The sequence below is a fragment of the Oncorhynchus masou genome, chromosome 21 (genome assembly GCF_036934945.1).
Source record: "Oncorhynchus masou masou isolate Uvic2021 chromosome 21, UVic_Omas_1.1, whole genome shotgun sequence".
Classification (NCBI taxonomy): domain Eukaryota; kingdom Metazoa; phylum Chordata; class Actinopteri; order Salmoniformes; family Salmonidae; genus Oncorhynchus; species Oncorhynchus masou.
Genome location: NC_088232.1, coordinates 33,624,240 through 33,646,893, shown reverse-complemented (window position 1 = coordinate 33,646,893; position 22,654 = coordinate 33,624,240). Strand labels below are relative to the sequence as shown.

Sequence of the window (22,654 nt, the reverse complement as noted above, 5' to 3'; positions counted from 1 at the left end):
GGTAAGTCTGAATACCAAATACTGAGAAGTGCGTAGGTAAGGCGTAAAGTCCTAAGTCGGAATCAGGCCTTTAAGGCATAAATGTTCTTAAAGGTCCAATGCGGCTGTTTTCATCTCAATATCAAATAATTTCTGGGTAACAATTAAGTACCTTACTGTAATTGTTTTCAATTCAAATGGTCAAAAAGAAACAAATTACTTCTAAGAAAAATGCAATTTCTAAAAACAAGAAATTTCCTAGGACTGTCTGAAAGTGGTATGAGAGAGGGGACCAATTGAAGGAGCCTAATGGGAGGATTTATAACCTGAAAACTAGCTCCTGTTGGAAGAGAGAAAGGCAAACGTTCTTAGTTATTGGTCTATTAACTTATACTGCCTGGTGATGTCACCAGGTGGTCCAAAAACCTTACCCAGCCAAACAAGCTGAAATTTCAGGCAGTCTTTTCAAACAGCTCTTACAGTAATAGTGCATTATCATTTTCACAATATTATTCCAACCAACATAGTGTGGAAGTATACATAAAATAAAATCATGTTTTTTACTGCACTGCCCTTTAAAGAATCATTGTGCATCATTAATTATAATGACAATTGAACAGGTAAAGAGGTATGCTTAGATGCAGAAAAAAAATATACTTTTTTTACATAGAATTAGGCATTATGATTATATGGCTCTTGATTGCAGGAAAAAGCTGTTTCCTTCATGTACTTCGTGCCCCCTCTAAAATAATAGGTGCATGACACCCCTGATTGCACCTGTCATACCCTCTCAGATCTCCACAAGTGCATAGGCCCCAACTTTAAGGTTTAGGTCCATTAGTAATTGGGCCCGAGACTACTAAAACTGAATTTAGATGCGATAGTGACACGCCCCCTGGTATACGATGTCTGTCACGCTCACCCCAAATTCAATAACCTCCGCGCCTTGCGAACAGTGTGGTGCAATGTGAATGCCCTTCCATAGCTGTTAGTTGATGCCTTTGATACTATATTTCGCATGGTGAGCGCGGAACACACGAAACATTCCCTTCTGACTGCGCGTTTGGATTTATGATGATCAGTACCGAGGGTGCTGAAGGTGGAGGAGACCAGCCCTGCTTTCGGCTGGAACCTTTGAACGCGCACCTATCAGGCAAAGCGGGTGAAACCCACCTTCTCTATGGGGACACGGACGCCACCTCTAAAGTGACCGCCAACGGTGTGCAAGACATTGAGGATAGAATTTTGCGGATCACTGGTTATTACGGCTATTATCCGGGCTACTCCAGTCACAGAAGTAAGTCATGAAAATAGAAAACAGTCAAATAAGTCAACTAATAAAGTAGAAGTCAACTAAACGTAAGCGTAAAACTGAAGGCCTTTGTCAATTTCACACTATTGCTCCTCGTCATCCAGGTAGAGACAATGGCACGGGTAGTAGCCTATATTGTATGTGACCAGCATATTACAGAGGGGGAGCTTTGCTTTCCCATATGAAATGAATGTTAACCATTTATACGGTGTTGCAGGAATAGGCTTAAACATGATATTCACTCACAAAATATAGTGATTGTTGGGGCATGTGATTTTCTATTGTTTATTCGACTGATATCTACTGTTTTTTTCAACCAATTCTGTCAATCACTGATTATTGTGTAATGTCAGAAGATGGCTTTTTAATTAAAAAAAAAATATATTCTCTACCTGAGAGCTAGAGGAATTGGTGCTGTATAGCCTACAATTCAATTTGTTTGTGGAATGAGCCATAATGGAACCACATTCTAAGGTGCCTGAAACAGCTGCTGCTATGGAGACGAAGTAATAGGTTCCTCTTCACATCCTTATTGACTTTTGGTCTGAGACACAAACAATGAACAGCAGTAGACATCCAGACGGACAGGCACAGACAGACAGGCACAGATAGACAAGCAGGCAGTCAGACAGACAGATGCAATACCATAATGTGACATGACATCTATACAAATGACATGTATGCAAACCATTGTTCCTGTTACCATGACTGTAAATCATTTGAACTGTAGTGTTTGTATGATCATTTAACTATCCTAATGAGGAGGAGACAACATACACTCTATTAGATGTTAGATGCATATTGAATTGTTTTTTGCTGGTCATGTTAATAGTTTTGCAGCTATTAAAATAATCAATATTTTACAGTAGACAAATACCCTCCTCACATGCAACTCTCCCATGCTTCTATTACTCTGATTCTGCAGGACTTTATATTTTACTGTCTGTGAAATGACAGAAACACAATGATCAAAAATAAATCCCACCACTGTGCATTGTACATGCATTGCAGCATACATTGGATATAATAATCATTGGGCTGCTTGCCACCTCGGTGCTAGAAGAAGCTGCAATGCAATCTGCCTGGGCTACCATTGATTGGATTTATTTTTTAATTTGCAATACATGTATGATTGCTGTGGTGAAATCATGGGTTGAGATGAAATGAGATTGATTATACACGGGTTGTTCACGGGGAACTCTATTTAAGCAATAACTATCAAATCAAAATCAAATCAAAATGTACTGTATAGAAGAAACATAGCAGTGCATTTGACTGGTTTATAGTGAAAATTATGTATTTAATATACAAAACTAAATCTAATGAGATCAAGGCCAGTATTCTGTAAGATGCTATACTGGTCAGAAATCCTGTAGGCTGTAGTGCCGTTTCATTTTACTATACAGTGTGTGGGGCAAATGTAAGGAAGACCATCACTGATTCAGTGTCCATGAGCCTGTTGTGATTCATACTCAGAAATACCCTAGCTGAACTGAAATATCCTTACTGAATTGAATTTGACTTGTCACGGACAAGCTTCGTAGCATTTCCAAGCGTTTATATAAAAGCTCATCTAAATGAATTACTTGCAAAGTTACTCAGACCTAAAGAACAATGGAAGTCAGTCACACACATTATCACTCTGGGTGAATAACAAGTCTTCACCAGGCTTTAGTGCATCAACCAAATTCAATCAAATGTATCTATGAAGCCATTTTTACATCAGCAGATGTCACAAAGTGATTATACAGAAATGTTCTAGTGCATCATGAATCAGGTTTCCAGGCAAAAGGGGAAATCACTTTCAGCAGAGCAAGAGAATGTCTGAATTGGTATTATTTTCTTTTATAGTGTTAAAGGCTCAATGCAGTCAAAAAAATAGATTTTCCCATGTTTTATATATATTTCCGCACTATGAAGTTGATGTCTGAGGATTGCCTGACACTTATTTGTGAGTTGGTTTTTGTTTAGATTTTGAAATTAGAATTAAATGTTTCTTGAAATGTTGCATATCATTTAAAAGAAGACTGCTGTTGGGTTGAAGCAAAAATAGCACAGATATAGAACATTAGTTTGATCTTGCCAACGCCATTGGGTAATTCTATTTTTTGCCATTTTCTGTTGGCGTTTTGCTATTTTTTTGCCATCTGCAGTGAGTTAAAATATGCCTCCAAGGAGGATCATGGACTACATTTTCAGAGAGGGTCTTGAATAAAGTTCACACAGTGTTTGTGATAACTTGTTAGGTAGTGATGTGACAAAAAATGTAAATGTTTTGCTCACATTAAGTGATAAAATAACTTTGAAATGGCAAAACTGACTCAAGTTGAAGTGTTGCTTTGAAATTGTACAAAATATATCTCCCCTTCTCTTACCCCAGCACCAGTCCTCGGCTCAATTCTGGGGACTCCTCATAGGCCCTGCTCAGCCAAGTTGCAGATCAGTGTCCCTTGAACAAACATTAGTTTAATTTATTATAATTTGTGGTGTATAGTATCATGCCTGTGAGGTGCTGAGATGTCCTGTTCAGTGGTCCAGAGGAACTGGCTGGGCTGGCACACCACTGGGAAGACTGGCAGAGGCGAGAGGAAGTGAAATGACAGGCCTTGGCAACGCCACTCAGCACCGAGCCAGGCAGGCAGCTCACATTAACATTGACATTAGATTAAGAACTCTCCTTGGAAACTAGTATGACAAGGCACACTATGATACCTATGGCTCTAAAAGTCTCCCCAGACACACAAACAATCACATTCATGTTTTAATTGAATCATTTAAGATTTCACTCAGACATGTAGGCCTATGTCTGCAATCACTTTCCCACTGAAGCCTCACTCTTTCGGCGTGCTATTTTTAACTAGTGTCTAATTGGATGTGGGCTTTCTCTTGAACCACCATAGAGAGCACTGTTAGCCCTTAGCTCTCTTGAGAATGGGTAAAAACCTGTACAAAGTAATGGGGGAAAAATGTATTCAAAATAGGTTAAGGACTCCTGTGTGTAGCAAACACACAAACACGCACCCTCTAGGTGCTTAGGGTAGGTAATTAAAGGTAACTCGGCATACACTGAATATTCTTGAAAGTGAGTTTGATCTCATTCTCAGTGTTGTTGAGACTTTAGCAACAGTATGGCACAGAATATGCAACTGATGGTAGAAATCACAGCTATTTACCACCTTGAATGTGCACCTGCAACCATCTGTTAAGACTAGATCTCTACTCCACTAATGGGCTGACTGTTAGAGGTGGTGGTTACCATGTGTTGCCCTTATCACCGCTAGCCAGCCTGTTCCTTAGCTCACTCCAAACAGCAGCATAGTACCTGTTCAGTACAGCCAGTCCCTCCAACAAAGAGATTTATATACACCTGAGTGTACAAAACATTATAAACACTGCTCTTTTCATGACATAGACTGACCAGGTGAATCCAGGTGAAAGCTATGATCCCTTATTGATGTCCCTTGTTAAATTCACTTCAACCAATGTAAATGAAGAGGAGGAGACAGGTTAAAGAATAATTTTTAAGCCTTGAGACAATTGAGAAATGGATTGTGTACGTGTGCCCTTCAGAGGGTGAATGGGGAAGACAAAACAAAGTGCCTTTGAACGGGGTATGGTAGTAGGTGCCTTGCTCACCGGTTTGTGTTAAGAACTGCAACACTGCTGGGTTTTTAACTCTCAACAGTTTCCCATGTGTATCAAGAATGGTCCACCACCCAAAGGACATCCAGCAAACTTGACACCACTGTGGGAAGCATTGGAATCCCTGTGGAACGCTTTCAACACCTTGTAGAGTCCATGCTCTCAACGAATTGAGGCTGTTCTGAGGGCAAAATATTTAAATACATGTAATTTTGTCCCATTTAATTGAAATACTGTAGCCTTATATTAATTCCTATGGAGGACTGCTTCTTCTGAGGAGTGAAACTATAGGCTGACCTGTGGCGTCAAAGCCACTCATTGGCCAATACATAGCGATCCAGGGTTTATATACATCATTGGTCTCCTAGTGCCCTCTTGTGGTCTATTAGGCTATCTAAACCTCAGTATGAAGTCTTCTTCTGTCCTCCAAAGGAATGATAACAGGTAAAAGGGGAGCCGTGACTGGAGGTCTACTAAGCCTAATTACTACCAGCATGTATAAGACAACATGGATAGCTCCTTAAATCACCCATATGCTGAAATCCATTATGTCACATTTTATTTGTAACATGCGCCGAATACAACATGCGCCGGCATTGCAAATAGTCTCGGTAGCCATTTGATTAGATGTTCTGGAGTCTTATGACTTGGGAGTAGAAGCTGTTTAGAAGCCTTTGGACCTAGACTTTTCTCTCCAATACCGCTTGCCATGCGGTAGCAGAGACAACAGTCAGACTGAGTTGGCTGCAATTTTTTGGGCCTTCCTCTGACACCACCTGGTATAGAGGTCCTGGATGGCAGGAAGCTTGACCCCAGCAGTTGCCGTACCAGGCAGTGATGCAACCAGTCAGAATGTTCTCGATGGTACAGCTGTAGAACTTTTGGGGGAACTGAGGACCCATGCCAAATATTTTCAGTGTCCTGAGGGGGAATAGGTTTTGTTGTGCCCTGTTCACGACTGTCTTGGTGTTTTTTTCACCTTTATTTAACCAGGTAGGCAAGTTGAGAACAAGTTCTTATTTACAATTGCGACCTGGCCAAGATAAAGCAAAGCAGTTTGACACATACAACGACACAGAGTTACACATGGAGTAAAACAAACATACAGTCAATAATACAGTATAAACAAGTCTATATACGATGTGAGCAAATGAGGTGAGATAAGGGAGGTAAAGGCAAAAAAAAGGCCATGGTGGCAAAGTAAATACAATATAGCAAGTAAAACACTGGAATGGTAGATTTGCAGTGGAAGAATGTGCAAAGTAGAAATAGAAATAATGGGGTGTAAAGGAGCAAAATAAATAAATAAAAGTGTGCTTGGACCATGTTAGTTTGTTAGTGATGTAGACACCAAGGAACTTGAAGCCCTCAACCTGCTCCACAGCAGCCCCATCGATGAGAATGGGGGAGTGCTCGGTACTCCTTTTCCTGTCGTCCACACTAATCTCCTTTCTCTTGATCACGTTGAGGTAGAAGTTGTTGTCCTGGCACCACACAGCCAGGTCTCTGACCCCCTCCCTATAGGCTGTCTCATCGTTGTCGGTGATCAGGCCTACCACTGTTGTGTCATTAGCAAACTTAATGATGCCTGGCCATGCAGTCATGAGTGAACAGGGAGTACAGGAGGTGACTGAGCACACACCCCTGAGGTGCCCCTGTGTTGAGGTGCCCCTTACCACCTCGTGGGGGGGGGGGGGGTCAGTCAGGAAGTCTAGGATCCAGTTGCAGAGGGAGGTGTTTAGTCCCAGGGTCCTTAGCTTAGTGATGAGCTTTGAGGGCACTATGGTGTTGAACGCTGAGCTGTAGTCAATGAATAGCATTCTCACATAGGTGTTCCTTTTGTCCAGGTGAGAAAGGGCAGTGTGGAGTGCAATAGAGATTGCATCATCTGTGGATTGGTTGGGGCGGTATGCAAATTGGAATGGGTCTAGAGTTTCTGGGATAATGGTGTTGTTGTGAGCCATGACCAGCCTTTCAAAGAACATCATGGCTACAGACGTGAGTGCGACGGGTCGGTAGTCATTTAGGCAGGTTACCTTAGTGTTCTTGGGTACAGGGACTATGGTGGTCTGCTTGAAACATGTTGGTGTTACAGACTCAGACAGGGAGAGGTTGAAAATGTCAGTGAATACACTTGCCAGTTGGTCAGCGCATGCTCGCAGTACACGTCTTGGTAATCCATCTGGCCCTGTGAATGCTGACCTGTTTAAAGGTCTTACTCACATCGGCTGCGGAGAGCGTGATCACACAGTCGTCCGGAACAATTGATGCTCTCGTGCGTATATTTCAATGTTACTTGCCTCGAAGCGAGAATACTAGTAATTTACCTTGTCTGGTAGGCTCATGTCACTGGGCCACTCACAGCTGTGCTTCCCTTTGTACTCTGTCATAGTTTGCAAGCCCTGCCACATAAGACGAGCGTCGGAGCCGGTATAGTACGATTCAATCTTAGTCCTGTATTGACGCTTTGCCTGTTTGATGGTTTATCAGAGGGCATAGCGGGATTTCTTATAAGCTTCCGGGAAGGTGGCAGCTCTACCCTTTAGCTAAGTGTGGATGTTGCCTGTAATCGATGGCTTCTGGTTGGGGTCTGTACATACTGTCACTGTGGGGACTATGTCATTGATGCACTTATTAATGAAGCCAGTGACTGATGTGGTGTACTCCTCAATGCTTAGCATCTGCTTCATCTGACCACTTTTTTATAGACCGAGTCACTGGTGCTTCCTGCTTTAATTTTTGCTTGTAAGCAGTAATCAGGAGGATAGAATTATGATCAGATTTGCCAAATGGAGGGCGAGGGAGAGCTTTGTATGTGTCTCTGTGTGTGGAGTAAAGATGGTCTAGAGTTTCCTTTTCCCCCTCTGGTTGCACATTTAACATGCTGGTAGAAATGAGGTAAATTGTTCTATGTCAATGGTTCTCATGCAGAGTGACTTGCACAGCCTCAGTGACCCTAGAGTAACCACTGAATGCACATAACATGGGTATATGTATGGCATATGTTGCTTTAGATGACAAGAGTTATATTTATACACAGTAGACGCTAACATCATACACAAAAATGTTGGTAAAGTTCTCAACTGATGCTCCTACTCTGCCAATCTCCCTAATGCCCACTAGATGTCTCCCTCTTAAAACTAGAGTCATCTTTGATTATAACCATGGGCAATGGTTTTAATCATCAATCTTAACTTCACAACTTCACACCATTTTGTATAGCCCTGGAATAATTCAATATGCTTAAGAAAAATATAGATGCAAAATGTATCATTTGTAATAATCATATGGGTTAGTCAGAATACTATTTCACTACCGCCTACTCTAATACATTATTTCAGTGGCTCTCTGTCCTCTCTCTCCTGTCTGTCCTCTCTCACCTCTCTGTCCTTTTTTTCCTGTTCCTGCTCATCTCTGAGACATACTGATTAACAGAGAGATGCATAAAGGCAAAGGGCTGTACGGTGGCAGAGGAACACGGGCTAATCTGAATGACAAAGGGCCTGAATGAGGCGACTGCGTCAGTGTTTCAGGCCAGAGCACACCGGAGCATCACCGTTGCTATGGACGAGTGCATGGTTTATTTTAGAATCTGTGCGCTGGTCCAAGATGCGACACAAGCATTGTGTTGTCTATGGTAAACTCTGGTCAGGAGTCTCTGGGGTTGTGATGAGAGGCTAGGGGGATATGGTTGGTCGGCAGTGAGGTGGAGTGTCGCCAGTGAAGTGTGGTCTGCAGTGAAGGTTGGTGAAGGTCGGCAGTGAAGTGTGTCATTGGGACATAGAGTGAGAGGGTTTGTCCCAGTCCTTATGGGCATCCCATCCCAGCACTAGGAATGAGGGACAGGGGGATAATAACCTTTTCAGCCTTTCATGATCTAGATGTACCTGAGTTTGGTCTCCATACAATATCCATGCTCTGTGTCATTATCTGTGCCCTATGTCAATATCCATGCTCTGTGTCATTATCTGTGCCCTATGTCAATATCCATGCTCTGTGTCATTATCTGTGCCCTATGTCAATATCGGTGCCCTATGTCATTATCCATGCTCTGTGTCATTATCTGTGCCCTATGTCAATATCCATGCTCTGTGTCATTATCTGTGCCCTATGTCAATATCGGTGCCCTATGTCATTATCCATGCTCTGTGTCATTATCTGTGCCCTATGTCAATATCCATGCTCTGTGTCATTATCTGTGCCCTATGTCAATATCCATGCTCTGTCAATATCCGTGCTCTGTGTCATTATCTGTGCCCTATGTCAATATCGGTGCCCTATGTCATTATCCATGCTCTGTCAATATCCGTGCTCTATGTCAATATCCGTGCCCTATTTCAATCCCCTAAGCTCTCAGTGATTAGCATCCTTGGGCCAAATGTGCTGACTAGCTGCCTTTCTTCTCCCTCCCTGTCTAGCTGCTGTCTCCACTGTGGTTAGGCAGGGCTATTTTTAAGTTTAGTGCCCCCTCCCCCCCTCCTAGCCCCTGCCTCAGGGAAGGGAACCATACAAGCACAAGGTGCAGCCAGAGCCAGCTCTCCAGACAGTCTCCACTGCCTTGCCCTGCCCCACTCACTTTCAGAATTTGAGGAACAGTGAAGCACTGTGATCTGCCATGCTCTGTAGCTTTGCCAGGATTCTGACTGAGAATGGGAGAGGAGAGACAGGAGAGTGGGAAGGGGGGGTCTGAGTGACATCGATATAGTGACAGAGAGAGGTTGGAGTACACATGATTGCAAAAAGGCAGTGACAGCTGGTTTCCTGTTAATTATAATCAGGGCTACCCAATAGGACGGTGCTGCAGCCCAGGTTCACTGTACTGTTGTTCATATCTCTGGTGAAATACTGCTGTCACTCCCTTGCGGGGGGTGCTGATAGAATTTGTTGTATTTAGGTCCACTCATATAGGAGTAATAAAGGCCCAGTGCGCTTCTTTTGTGAGAGAAAAAAAATATGTATGTATGTGTATGTATGTATGCTGCATCTCCCTCAGCACCCCTACTTCCCACGGCTATGTTCCCTAGCCGGCTTGCCTGAGATACATTTTTCTGGTGTGAGAGTAAGCAGGGTGGGGGATATACTAAGATTATATTACAGGGAGCTGAACCTCTGCTCTGTGTCTCACCGCATTGATGCTGTTCTATGCTATTGATGTATAGGCAGGATGCCGAGGACCATTAGAACCTTTGATTGTAAAAACCGCAGACAGAGGCAGGATGACCGGGAGCGAGGGCACTGTGAGATGAGAACTCTTGACCACACTCCCATGGGCCAGCTAGCACATAATGTTCTGAGAACCTTATGTTTCTTAGAGCTTGGTGAGAGTGTGGTTGTCCTATGGTTATTTTACATACAACCTTCCCACAACTTTCTGAGAATGGTGCTTCATAGTTGCTTGGCTTTGGAGTCAAGCATTTTCAACACATTTAAGGAACTTGACAAAAAAACATTATTTTCTTTGTATTACGCCTAACAGTTCAAACATGGTTACATTTGCTTTCAATTTTAGTAATGTTCTAGGAACATGGTTTGACATTGGGAATGTTCTCAAATAGTTCAGAGAATGTTAAGAAACAGCTTTCTTCTGTGGGAATTTCAGTACTTCAAGGATAAAGTTTCCTACAGGTCTCCTCATGGTTCTATTTAAAGTCACGTTAAATGTGATGTACATGCTCAGAAAACATGTGCATTCCGTTTTCGGGAAAACTCTCTCTATCCTCTATCTTGTTAAGTGTGTTCAGGTGTGTTGGCAGCACCCACTAATTGGCCACACCTGATCTTAATGAGTGCTTGTTTCTTTTGAAATGGGGTCTGTTTGAATAGACAAAATGAACATCTATGCATGCATAATAAAAACCTAAAACTTACGTTCCCAAGGGACACAATGTGCTAGCTGGTTATGCACTGAGCTCACCCCTCTGCTGGGGCCTCTTTGCTGACATCATGGGAAAATCAAAAGAAATCAGCCAAGACCTCAGAAAAACAATTCTAGGCCTCCACAAGTCTTGTTCATCCTTGGGATCAATTTCCAATCGCCTGAAGGTAGCACGCTCATCTCTACAAACAATAGTACGCAAGTATAAACACTATGGGACCACGCAGCCATCATACTGCTCAGGAAGGAGACGTGTTCAGGCTCCTAGAGTTTAATGTATTTTGGTGCGAAAAGTGCAAATCAATCCAAGAATGACCGCAAAGGACCTTGTGAAAATGATGGAGAAAACAGGTTCAAAAGTATCTATATCCACAGTAAAACGAGTCCTATATCGCCATAACCTGAAAGGCCGCTCAGCGAGGGATTGGCACTGCTCCAAAACCGCCATAAAAAGCCAGACTACGGTTGGCAACTGCACATGGGGACAAAGATCGTACCTTTTGTAGAAATGTCCACTGGTCTGATGAAACAAAAATATAACTGTTTGGCCATAATGACCATCGTTATGTTTGGAGGAAAAAGGGAGAGGCTTGCAAGCCGAAGAACACCATCCCAACCGTGAAGCGCGGGGGTGGCAGCTTCGTGTTGTGGGGGTGCTTTGCTGCAGGAGGGGTTGGTGCACTTCACAAAATAGATGGCTTCATGAAGAAGGAAAATTATGTGGATATATTGATGCAGCATCTCAAGACATCAGTCAGGAAGGTAAATGGGTCTTCCAAATGGACAATGACCCCAAGCATACTTCCAAAGTTGTGGCAAAATGGCTTAAGGACAACAAAGTCAAGGTATTGGAGTGGTCATCACAAAGCCCTGACCTCCATCCTTTTGAAAATATGTGGGCAGAACTGAAAAAGCGTGTGCGAGCAAGGAGGCCTACATACCTGACTCAGTTACACCAGCTCTGTCAGGAGGAATGGGCCAAAATTCACCCAACTTATTGTGGGACGCTTGTGGAAGGCTACCCAAAACATTTGGCCCAAGTTAAACAATTTAAAGGCAATGCTACTAAATACTAATTGAGTGTATGTAAACTTCTGACCCACTGGGAATGTGATGAAAGAAATAAAAGTTGAAATAAATCATTCTCTCTACTATTATTCTGACATTTCACATTCTTAAAATATAGTGATGATTCTAACTGACCTATAAGACAGGGAATTTTTACTAGGATTAAATGTCAGGAATTGTGAAAAACGGAGTTTAAATGTATTTGGCTAAGGTGTATGTAAACTTCCGACGTCAACTCTACATTTGATGTGTCTGGTCCATGCTCTCTCCAGCCCCCTTTCTGCTGGCATGACAGAGCACCATGAAGTGGGCTGGATGTGTGGGTGTTGGAGAGAGCATGTGCAGCCAGGCTTGATTCTCTTTCTTATTCTGTGAGCTCCTACTGCATTAGGACTCCGTGTCGTGAGGTGTAATGGGGAGTTAGGTGTGGTGTGGGACTTAGGTAAGTCTCTTCCCTGTCTCAGTTCAATTAATTTGTGTTGCAATGGCACAGACAACAGGACAGGGCCACTATAAATATTATAAGACTGAATGAGTAGTGAAGTAGGGGATAAGTGCCAGCAGAGGAGAGAGAGAGAGAGAGAGAGAGAGAGAGAGAGAGAGAGAGAACAGCAGCTAACACAGCATAATTAGCTGGGGCTGCTTGGTTACCTTCCAAACAAAGCAGCTGATTTGCGGATCAAACGAAGAGGAGGGGAATGCAAGGGAGGAGGAGGGAGAACGAAAGGAAAGCGATGAAGGGAGTGATTGCGCGGTGCCACACACTTGAATCTCAGTCTCCCTTGGAGACAGTGCATGACCATGCAACAGTAGTCTCCACTCCACAGCACTTCTACTGAGCTCCAGCACTATCCAGAGAGAAAGAGAGACAGCATCTGAGTAAGAGACAGTGAGGGAGTTAGCTCAACTGATTGTGAACGAGGGAGAAATAAATAAAGAAGGAGATATAAACATCAATAGACATTTAGATAGAAGAGACTGATAGAGAGCTATAGCAAGCTGCCTGTGGAGGAGCCAGGAGCCTGGGAATGCAGAGGGATTGCAGGAGGAGCTGCTGAGTGTAGCAGCAGTCCAGGCAGGCAGACAGACAACACACACACATCCCAGGGAGGGACTGTTGGCTCTGCCTCTAGTGGAGGATGAAGAAGCACTCGGCCAGAGTGGCTCCTCTCAGCTCCTACAGCTCCCAGGTCCTCACCTGCCCCATCTCGGAAGGTAAAGACTCCAGACTGGGGGTAGGGGACGGGGGAGTAGGGATGGAGTCTGGCCCTAGGCGCCATGTCTGGGACGTGTGTGTACGTTTGTGTGTTTTGCGTATGTGTGCGTATCTGTGTGTCTAAGATGGGCAGCATTGGAAACTCTTCTATAAGAGCAGGGATATGAGTGGAGAGATTACCATATCTTTGTGCACTGTTAATGCCTATGGCTAAACAGCTATGGCAGGTTTGCTGTTTTCCCATATTAATGTCTGTGTATAGGCCTTGGTGTAATGTGGTCATTACATTGTTCATTAAAATCAACCCCAAAGGGCAGAATATGAGGTTGAGAAAGAAAGAGAAGGGGGGGGCAGATAGTTAAGGTAGCTAAAACAAATTTGGATGTGTCCAGTCTTAGTATAATTTTATGCTCTGGGCTTTCTATGATTATGGAAAGAGCACATTATGTGCCCTCTACAGAATAGTGTATACTGGGCTCCTCATTAAGTCTATGAAATGTCACAAGGGCTTGAAAATATAGTTATCAAGTAGACTAAAATGTTCTTCATTATCTTGTGATTATTCAAGATCATACACAATCAGATTAATGCTTAAATTACAAATCAACTGTTATGATTATTTAAATACTTTCACTTGAATGACTGTATTACATGACTATGAGAAACATTCATGCCTTTGCTCTTCACCGTTCTTTGAGAGGGGATACAGAATTTATCAACAGGGAATCTTAGATCACAGCATATGTTTAGTTGTGTTCAAGTTGTACTTTGTGATTTACTGCTGATGTTTCCATGCCCAAACAGGCTGATGGTTTGGCTGTTTTCACATCTTTCCGTCTTACTTACTTGTCTTGCATGTGATTAGTTTTGAGAGAGACATGGGTACCAAGTCCTTTAAATGGTACAGTTCTCTCCACAGCCATACACTGTCCCATCTCTAAGGCTTTAAGGTCCATATCCATTGTCTTTCTATCTATTTTGCAGAGATGAACAAAATATACACTTAATATTAATCCTCAATTAAACCATGTATTTTATTCTCACCTGGTATGGACTAGACGCATTGTCTGACCTCTGTATACCCCTGCAGGCCATGTAGGAACATTAATGTGAACTACTAGTCATGTATTATATTCAGCACTGGTTTATCCATCACTGTCTCCTCCACCACCCTTCCTCTGTCATGGATTGGAATGTGAGGTCCACGCAGGGGCACTGCGTCACGTTGTCAGCATATCCTGTATATCTTCTCTTAATGGGAGTTTGTATTTCACACCTTTTTCTTATGAGTCAACTCAAATCATAGCTTGGGGCTTAATACAGTACAGGTAACTAGCTGTATATAGGTAGCAACTAGGTAAAGGCCTACTAAGCAGCAGTGCTTAGAGATATTCCTGTCCTTTGCAAGACCTCAGCCATATGATGCTCTCAGATGTCCGAACAACAGTGTGTGAGATACCTTAGTTTTTGTTATGCTATTATTTGCTGTGCCATACTGTATTGTAGTCTAACATTTTATAGCACCATCAGCAGGAAATATTGCAGTATGTTACAGGAGCTCAAATGTAGCGAATAATTCAGTATTAATGAGGTGGAATGTGGAATGATAGTTTTGTTTTAATATCCACATCCTGGCAATGGATCAGAGCGTGGTGCTTTTGCCTGGGGAAACAGGATGCTAACAAGCCTACAATTTGTCACTCTCTGCACCCAGCACCCACTACAGTACTGTACAGTGAATTATGTCCTCTCAGTATGGGCATGGTCTTTGAATGGACAATGGGAAAAGGACAAGACAATGCAGCTTAACGTACAATATCTACATCCTATGATGTTACTTCTGCTTTTAAACCATACAATTCTTGATAGACTTAAGTGGAGAAAGGGAGACTATCTGTCTGTCCCCATCTGGGACAAAGTGCGATAAAACACGTCATCAATCTTTAGTTTTAAGGCATACTAATTGATTTTTTTAAATGTTTTTTTTTAAGTTTTGCATTTCATGGATGTATTGGAGATGACATTTGCATCCAATATAAAACTCTGCACTGTACGCCTAGATCCCAAGCCAAATTGCCAGAGTTCCAAATGCCAGTGAAAGTTGTCACAGTAACCTCAGTGTGACAGAGATATAGTTTCCCTATCAAAATCCTTTTGAATAAATAAGTCAAACAACATAGACTGGAACTGATTCTCATGCACTGTCTGTCTTCATAATGTGTGGAACTGATTCTCATGCACTGTCTGTCTTCATAATGTGTGGAACTGATTATCATGCACTGTCTGTCTTCATATTGTGTGGAACTGATTATCATGCACTGTCTGTCTTCATAATGTGTGGAACTGATTATCATGCACTGTCTGTCTTCATATTGTGTGGAACTGATTATCATGCACTGTCTGTCTTCATAATGTGTGGAACTGATTATCATGCACTGTCTGTCTTCATATTGTGTGGAACTGATTATCATGCACTGTCTGTCTTCATATTGTGTGGAACTGATTATCATGCACTGTCTGTCTTCATATTGTGTGGAACTGATTATCATGCACTGTCTGTCTTCATAATGTGTGGAACTGATTATCATGCACTGTCTGTCTTCATAATGTGTGGAACTGATTATCATGCACTGTCTGTCTTCATAATGTGTGGAACTGATTCTCATGCACTGTCTGTCTTCATAATGTGTGGAACTGATTATCATGCACTGTCTGTCTTCATAATGTGTGGAACTTATTGTCTGTCTTCATATTGTGTGGAACTGATTCTCATGTACTGTCTGTCTTCATAATGTTTGGAACTGATTATCATGCACTGTCTGTCTTCATAATGTGTGGAACTGATTCTCATGCACTGTCTGTCTTCATAATGTGTGGAACTGATTCTCATGCACTGTCTGTCTTCATAATGTGTGGAACTGATTCTCATGCACTGTCTGTCTTCATATTGTGTGGAACTGATTATCATGCACTGTCTGTCTTCATAATGTGTGGAACTGATTCTCATGTACTGTCTGTCTTCATAATGTGTGGAACTGATTCTCATGCACTGTCTGTCTTCATAATATGTGGAACTGATTCTCATGCACTGTCTGTCTTCATAATGTGTGGAACTGATTCTCATGTACTGTCTGTCTTCATAATGTGTGGAACTGATTCTCATGCACTGTCTGTCTTCATAATGTGTGGAACTGATTCTCATGTACTGTCTGTCTTCATAATATGTGGAACTGATTCTCATGCACTGTCTGTCTTCATAATGTGTGGAACTTATTGTCTGTCTTCATAATGTGTGGAACTGATTCTCATGCACTGTCTGTCTTCATAATGTTTGGAACTGATTATCATGCACTGTCTGTCTTCATAATGTGTGGAACTGATTATCATGCACTGTCTGTCTTCATATTGTGTGGAACTGATTATCATGCACTGTCTGTCTTCATATTGTGTGGAACTGATTATCATGCACTGTCTGTCTTCATATTGTGTGGAACTGATTATCATGCACTGTCTGTCTTCATATTGTGTGGAACTGATTATCATGCACTGTCTGTCTTCATATTGTGTGGAACTGATTATCATGCACTGTCTGTCTTCATATTGTGTGGAACTGATTATCATGCACTGTCTGTCTTCATATTGTGTGGAACTGATTATCATGCACTGTCTGTCTTCATAATGTGTGGAACTGATTCTCATGCACTGTCTGTCTTCATAATGTGTGGAACTGATTCTCATGCACTGTCTGTCTTCATAATGTGTGGAACTGATTCTCATGTATGGTCTGTCTTCATAATGTGTGTTTGGCCAGCATTATCTTTTCCTTCCTATGGAAAAGCACTTTTCGGAGAGATGCAATGCTCACCTAATATAATGTAGGAACTGTAGGTGTATGAATGCTTTTCAATGCGGTTACTGTTAGGTTTGTCATCATGAAGTTTCTGCCAACACCTTAGCGTGGGTACTGAATAGCAGCATTATTATAAGTTTGGGTCAGAGAGCATGATGTGTCTTGGGTATCAAGGATATTATCATTCTGGATGTGCTGCTGAAGTCTTTTCTCTTACTTCTAAGGCGTTCAAGTTTTACAGAACCCAGCACACACACTCTTAAGCATCTATGACATTTTAAGCCAGCAATTAATGTTACCCTTGTTCTCTTTCAATCAAATGGATTTGAAAGAGTTCCATCTCATACATATTCCATTACACTCTGTTTTCTGTTTTAGAGAACCTAGGGGGAAGAGTCAAGGTATGAATCTTAGTGGCACTTTTATAGTTTTGATGAGATTTTTTTTTTGGGGGGGGGGGGACTGCTCTGAACCAACAGTTTGTTTTTTCTCTGGGAGCAGGGGGTCGATACCTAGTGGTGCACGTTAGGGGGTTTATTGGATAACTTTGAGGCACTGATTGTACTCATATTGCTTTGAGCACTGATAATGCTCCTCCTCAGAGAGCGAGAGAGGCTGCTGCTTCCTGCTCTTGTAATGTAATGTCTATAGCCATGGTGGAAATGGCTGGGCTGAGCCCATAGTGCTGAACCAGCAAGCTGAAAGCGAGCAGCAAACACCCAGCACATGTCATATTTTATTCCTGCCCTGGTGTAAATTGATCATGCTCTGGAGGGTTATATAACGGATCCTAGCTCTCTCCGGAAACACCCTCACATCATCTCAGTGACACACACACACACTACAGCAAGTAAGCAATGACCCATAAGGCATTCAGTCCCACAATCCATTAAGGCATTCAATATAATTCCTTACATTTCTGTTCTCAATTCCTGGTTGTCTGTTGTAGTGGGTGTGATGTGTGTGCTCACAGTTAGTTTTAGGGTTCTCCTTGCTCCCAGTCTCCCTGCGCACACTGCACCAGTCCAAAAACCACTCAGTCTGCACTGAAGCCACTGAACACATAAATGCACACTCAGAGCTTTGCTAATCTATTCTCTTTACAGTCGCAAGCAAAAACAAAAAGGCCAGTCTGCTAACCTTTTAACAATGTTTTCTTGCGGTTGTAAAGATGTCAGCAGCCTGCCTGTAGTTGTCCTGCTATGTCCACAAGGGAAAGTCCTAGTGGAAGATCTTGCTCAGTGCTGTAAAGGTGTTTTTGAAAAGTCTCATTCCTCAATAGTCAGACCTCTTGTAATCCTGTAGTTTCTTTAGAGAGGTGGATGGATGTCACGTGATTGGGCTGACACATACATATTGTGGATAGTTGTTTTGGGGCATCAGGTTTCTGTACGCATATGACTACATGACTATGTTAGGACTGTATCCACATGACTTCATGATGCTATTTCTGACATCGGCAACCAGCAACCACTATGCTAAGGTTATTCAATCTGGGGGATTTACTGCTCACTAAGGATGAATGATCAATTCTTGCTTACTTACCTAAGCAAGGCAGCCAGGATAGTGTCAAAGAATGGAGCATGGAACCCATTGAGAACAATGGAACAATCCACTTTAAATGTATTTGTGAAAACTATCCCACATCACCTGTATTCTGAAGTGCTAAGTGTTTTATTGTGAAAACTGAACATTCAAATTGATTGTCTGTTGATGGAGAGGGTCAGCCACAGCTGAATTACACACTTGCATGTCATTAATCTCTCATGCCAATGGCTACACAAGTGGTACACATGTACTAGTTGTGTACTGTCATCAACAACCACAAACTGTCCATAAAGCCATTCAACTGTTGTTGGTGCTGAAGCCAGTTCCACTGTCCGTTGTACTGAAGCCAGTTCCACTGTCCGTGGTGCTGAAGTGTTTACTCTTCAGACACACCTACGCCCATAGGTGTAACCCTATTCCCTACATAGTTCAACAGCATGTGCTTTCCCCCCACAGGAGAGGAGGGTTCTGAGTCTCGTGCAGACACCCCAGGCAGCGAGGCCAGTGGAGAGGGGACATCGTACCAGACGTGTGCTAACACAGTGCTGAAGGTGCTGGGGGGCCTCCTATTGGTCCTATGTGTGTCCTCCTCCTGGGTGGGCACCACTCAGCTGGTCCAGCTCACCTTCAAGTCCTTCTCCTGCCCCTTCTTCGTCTCCTGGTTCAGCACCAACTGGAACATCCTCCTCTTCCCTCTCTACTACGGAGGCCATGTGGTCACCACCCGGGACAAGCAAACGCCTATTCAGAAATTCAGGTGATTTCTTATGATAGCGGGGAAGGGATAATACATGTATTTCTCTTTGAGAAGCCATATGCTCCATAGACTATATGGAGTGTATTGAATCAGTGGTGACACCCGGAAGTGTTTACCGGAGCTACAGTAGTTATCAGATTTGTACGATGCTGTTTGTCCAGTATTCAGTGGCTTTAATCTCCTCCGGTGCTCAGTGAGACGCTGTTTATATGACACATCCCTCCTCTAATTACCATTGGCACTCAGGCGTGTGAATGGGAATATTGACCGCAACCAGGAGAAATGGCCATTGTAGTAATGGTGATGTCTGCATATTTCAATGAAGCGTTGCCTCAGCCGGAAAAACAAACAAAAATTATCAAATTTACCCGAACAGTTTTGACTTCCATCCAAAGTTTTTGGATTCCCACTCTTACATTTCCTCATGGGAATAGACCTAGAACTAATCCCTTTTGATAAGTGCTCTTACCAAAAACAACAATTTTGAGAAGTAAATAGCCTCTCCCATTCCTTTATCCCTCATTTCCTTTCTGTAATTCTATTCGTCAGAGAATGCAGCAGGCTTTTCGGGGAAGATGGGATGACACTCAAGCTGTTCCTGAAGAGGACAGCCCCCTTCTCCATCCTGTGGACCCTGACTAACTACCTGTACCTGCTGGCCCTGAGGAAGCTGACCGCCACTGACGTCTCAGCCCTCTACTGCTGCCACAAGGCCTTCGTCTTCCTGCTGTCATGGATCGTCCTGAAGGACCGCTTCATGGGTGTACGGGTCAGTACTCTACCACTACTATTACTTCCTTGGGCTTGGTCACACAGCTATCTAACAAATCATACCGGGGAGTGGGACAGTAGGCACAAGTATTAAGGTTGATTGGTTTACTTCCCTCATCCCTACCTGCAGATTGTGGCAGCCATAATGGCCATCACAGGCATTGTCATGATGGCATACGCAGATGGTTTCCATGGGGACTCCATCATAGGAGTGGCCTTGGCTGTGGGCTCTGCCTCCACATCGGCTCTCTACAAGGTTTGTTTAATAAGCATGTGTCTGTTTACTGAAATACGTAGTATTCTCAATTAGTTTTACAAAAAGTGCCATCAGTATAACATACCTGGACATTGTTTCCTCTGCTGCAGGTGCTGTTTAAGATGTTCCTGGGCAGTGCCAGCCTGGGTGAGGTGGCTCACTTCCTCTCCACCATGGGTGTCTTCAATCTCATCTTCATCTCCTTCATCCCCCTCATCCTCTACTTCACCAAAGTGGAGCACTGGGGCTCTCTGTCCTCACTGCCCTGGGGATACCTGTGTGGCCTGGCTGGGCTCTGGCTGGGTGAGTGGACACAACTATGGGACACACACACGCGTACAGGAAAGATATTTTGGTTAACATTCTCATTTGTCTTCCAGTGTTCAATATCCTGGTTAATGTTGGTGTGGTGCTTACCTACCCCATCCTCATCTCTATAGGGACACTGCTCAGTGTGCCCGGCAATGCAGGTATGTGTGTGTGTGTGTTTGTGTGTGTGTGTGTGTGTGTGTGTGTGTGTGTGTGTGTGTGTGTGTGTGTGTGTGTGTGTGTGTGTGTGTGTGTGTGTGTGTGTGTATGTGTGTGTGTGTGTGTGTGTGTGTGTGTGTGTGTGTGTCTGTGCGTGTGTACGTGCATCCGTGTGTGGGTGAAGTAAAGTTTAAACTGACATTGACTTTTGTTATTAAACAGACTGGCTCTTTTCTTCATCTTTATAATGTGCAAATGTTCAATGTCTGTATCATCTCTGAAATCTGTGTTTAGGCCTATTTATTCTAGTGCATGCAGAGGTATTGTATCCAGAGGTCAGCACTTTAGGCCCCCACAGCAAACAGATTACACAGCAAGTCTGACTCTCTCACCTCGGAAACCCAATCATCAATGTGCCTTCACACAGACGCAGCAACTATCCCTCACTAAGGTGGATTAGGTTTCTAAGGCAACAATAAATGCCTGCAGACTAGTTATTTTCCTCAACCACAGAGGCCTGTATGAAGGTCAGTGGGTTACGACAGCTATGCGGGGCAGGGGTCTACACTCTTAGAAAAAAAGGTTTCTGTGGCTGTACCCATAGGATAACCCTTTTTTGTTCCAGGTAGAACCCTTTTTGGTTTCAGGTAGAACTCTTTTGGGTTCCATTTAGAACCCTCTGTAGAAAGGGTTCTACATGGAACCCAAAAGAGTTCTATCAACAACTGATCCTACAGGGACAGCTGAAGAACCCTGTTTGGTTCTAGATAGCACATTTTTTTCTAAGACTGTAGGCCAATAGAGCAGAGAGGAAACATTTGCAATCTTGTGCTGATTGTAAGCCGCATTGTTAGCTACTTTTATCTCCCCCTGCACCTGTGTCCTATGGTTTCTGTTACTTTATGTAATTAATCAGAACATCTTCCTCTCGCTCTCTCTTCTTACTTCTACTTAATTAATCAAAACATCTCTCTCTCTGTACCCCCTACCTCCTTCCCCCCCCCCCCCCCTCTGTAGCGGTAGATGTGTTGAAACATGAGGTTATCTTCAGTGTGGTGCGTCTGGCTGCCACCTGCATCATCTGCCTGGGCTTCCTGCTGCTGCTGCTTCCTGAGGAGTGGGACTCCGTCACTCTGCGCTTCCTCGCCGCCTTCGCAGACAAGAAGTCTGAAGAGCATGGCGAGGAGCTGACCGAGGCCAGCATCCACACGCGCAGCCGCAGCCGAGCCAATGGCACAGTCACAATCCCTATGGCATGATCCCATGATCCTCCACTGCCCCGTCCCATCACCAACCCCCATTCTCACACGTTTCTACATGTCCCATCTGGGAAGCGTGGCGAGATGACTCTGGTGCTGACTTACAGACCAGGAAGTCCAAAATCAGGAGAACAGGATGTGTAACTAGGACTGAGAGAAACTATCACAGTTCTGTCACTTTCCCCAGGAACTACTGGGGAGTGAAAATAGAACATTTACTGCTGAGTTTGGTGAGCAGAAAGTTGGAAAGTGTTATTTACTTTCTTGAATTCCTTGCCACGCCCAGTCTTGCCCGTCACATGCCCCTAGACCAGTGTTTCTCGACTTTGGTCCTCCAATACCCCCACAGTACATATTTTTGTTGTGGCCCCGTACTAGCACATCTAATCATCTAGCACTTGCCAAATTGAATCAGTTGTTTTTATCCGAGGCTACAACAAAAATATGTGCTGTTGGGGGCACTGAAGGACCGGAGTTGGGAAACACTAGCCTAGACCACGTAAGCTCAACCTTGAACCTGCTACACGGACTGTATTCTGTGAATATAAATATTGAATGGGCCAGTTTGGCTCAATCTTATATGTATTTATTGAATTTACTCAGAGGTGTATCAGTATAGTATTTACATTTTACTTCTTATATAGTATTATGTA

The 22,654-nt window shown here is 43.2% G+C and overlaps 1 protein-coding gene across 1 annotated transcript; it reads left to right on the top strand.

Moving 5' to 3' along the window:
• The first annotated feature begins 1,021 nt into the window (after positions 1 to 1,021).
• On the top strand, positions 1,022 to 22,001 carry LOC135507384 (solute carrier family 35 member F4-like). Its single transcript, XM_064926934.1, has 7 exons — positions 1,022 to 1,276; positions 18,947 to 19,247; positions 19,797 to 20,016; positions 20,149 to 20,274; positions 20,385 to 20,577; positions 20,655 to 20,744; positions 21,760 to 22,001. The coding sequence occupies exons 1-7, from the start codon at positions 1,051 to 1,053 to the stop codon at positions 21,999 to 22,001; spliced, it is 1,398 nt and encodes a 465-aa protein (XP_064783006.1). The 5' UTR covers positions 1,022 to 1,050.
• Positions 22,002 to 22,654: the final 653 nt, after the last annotated feature.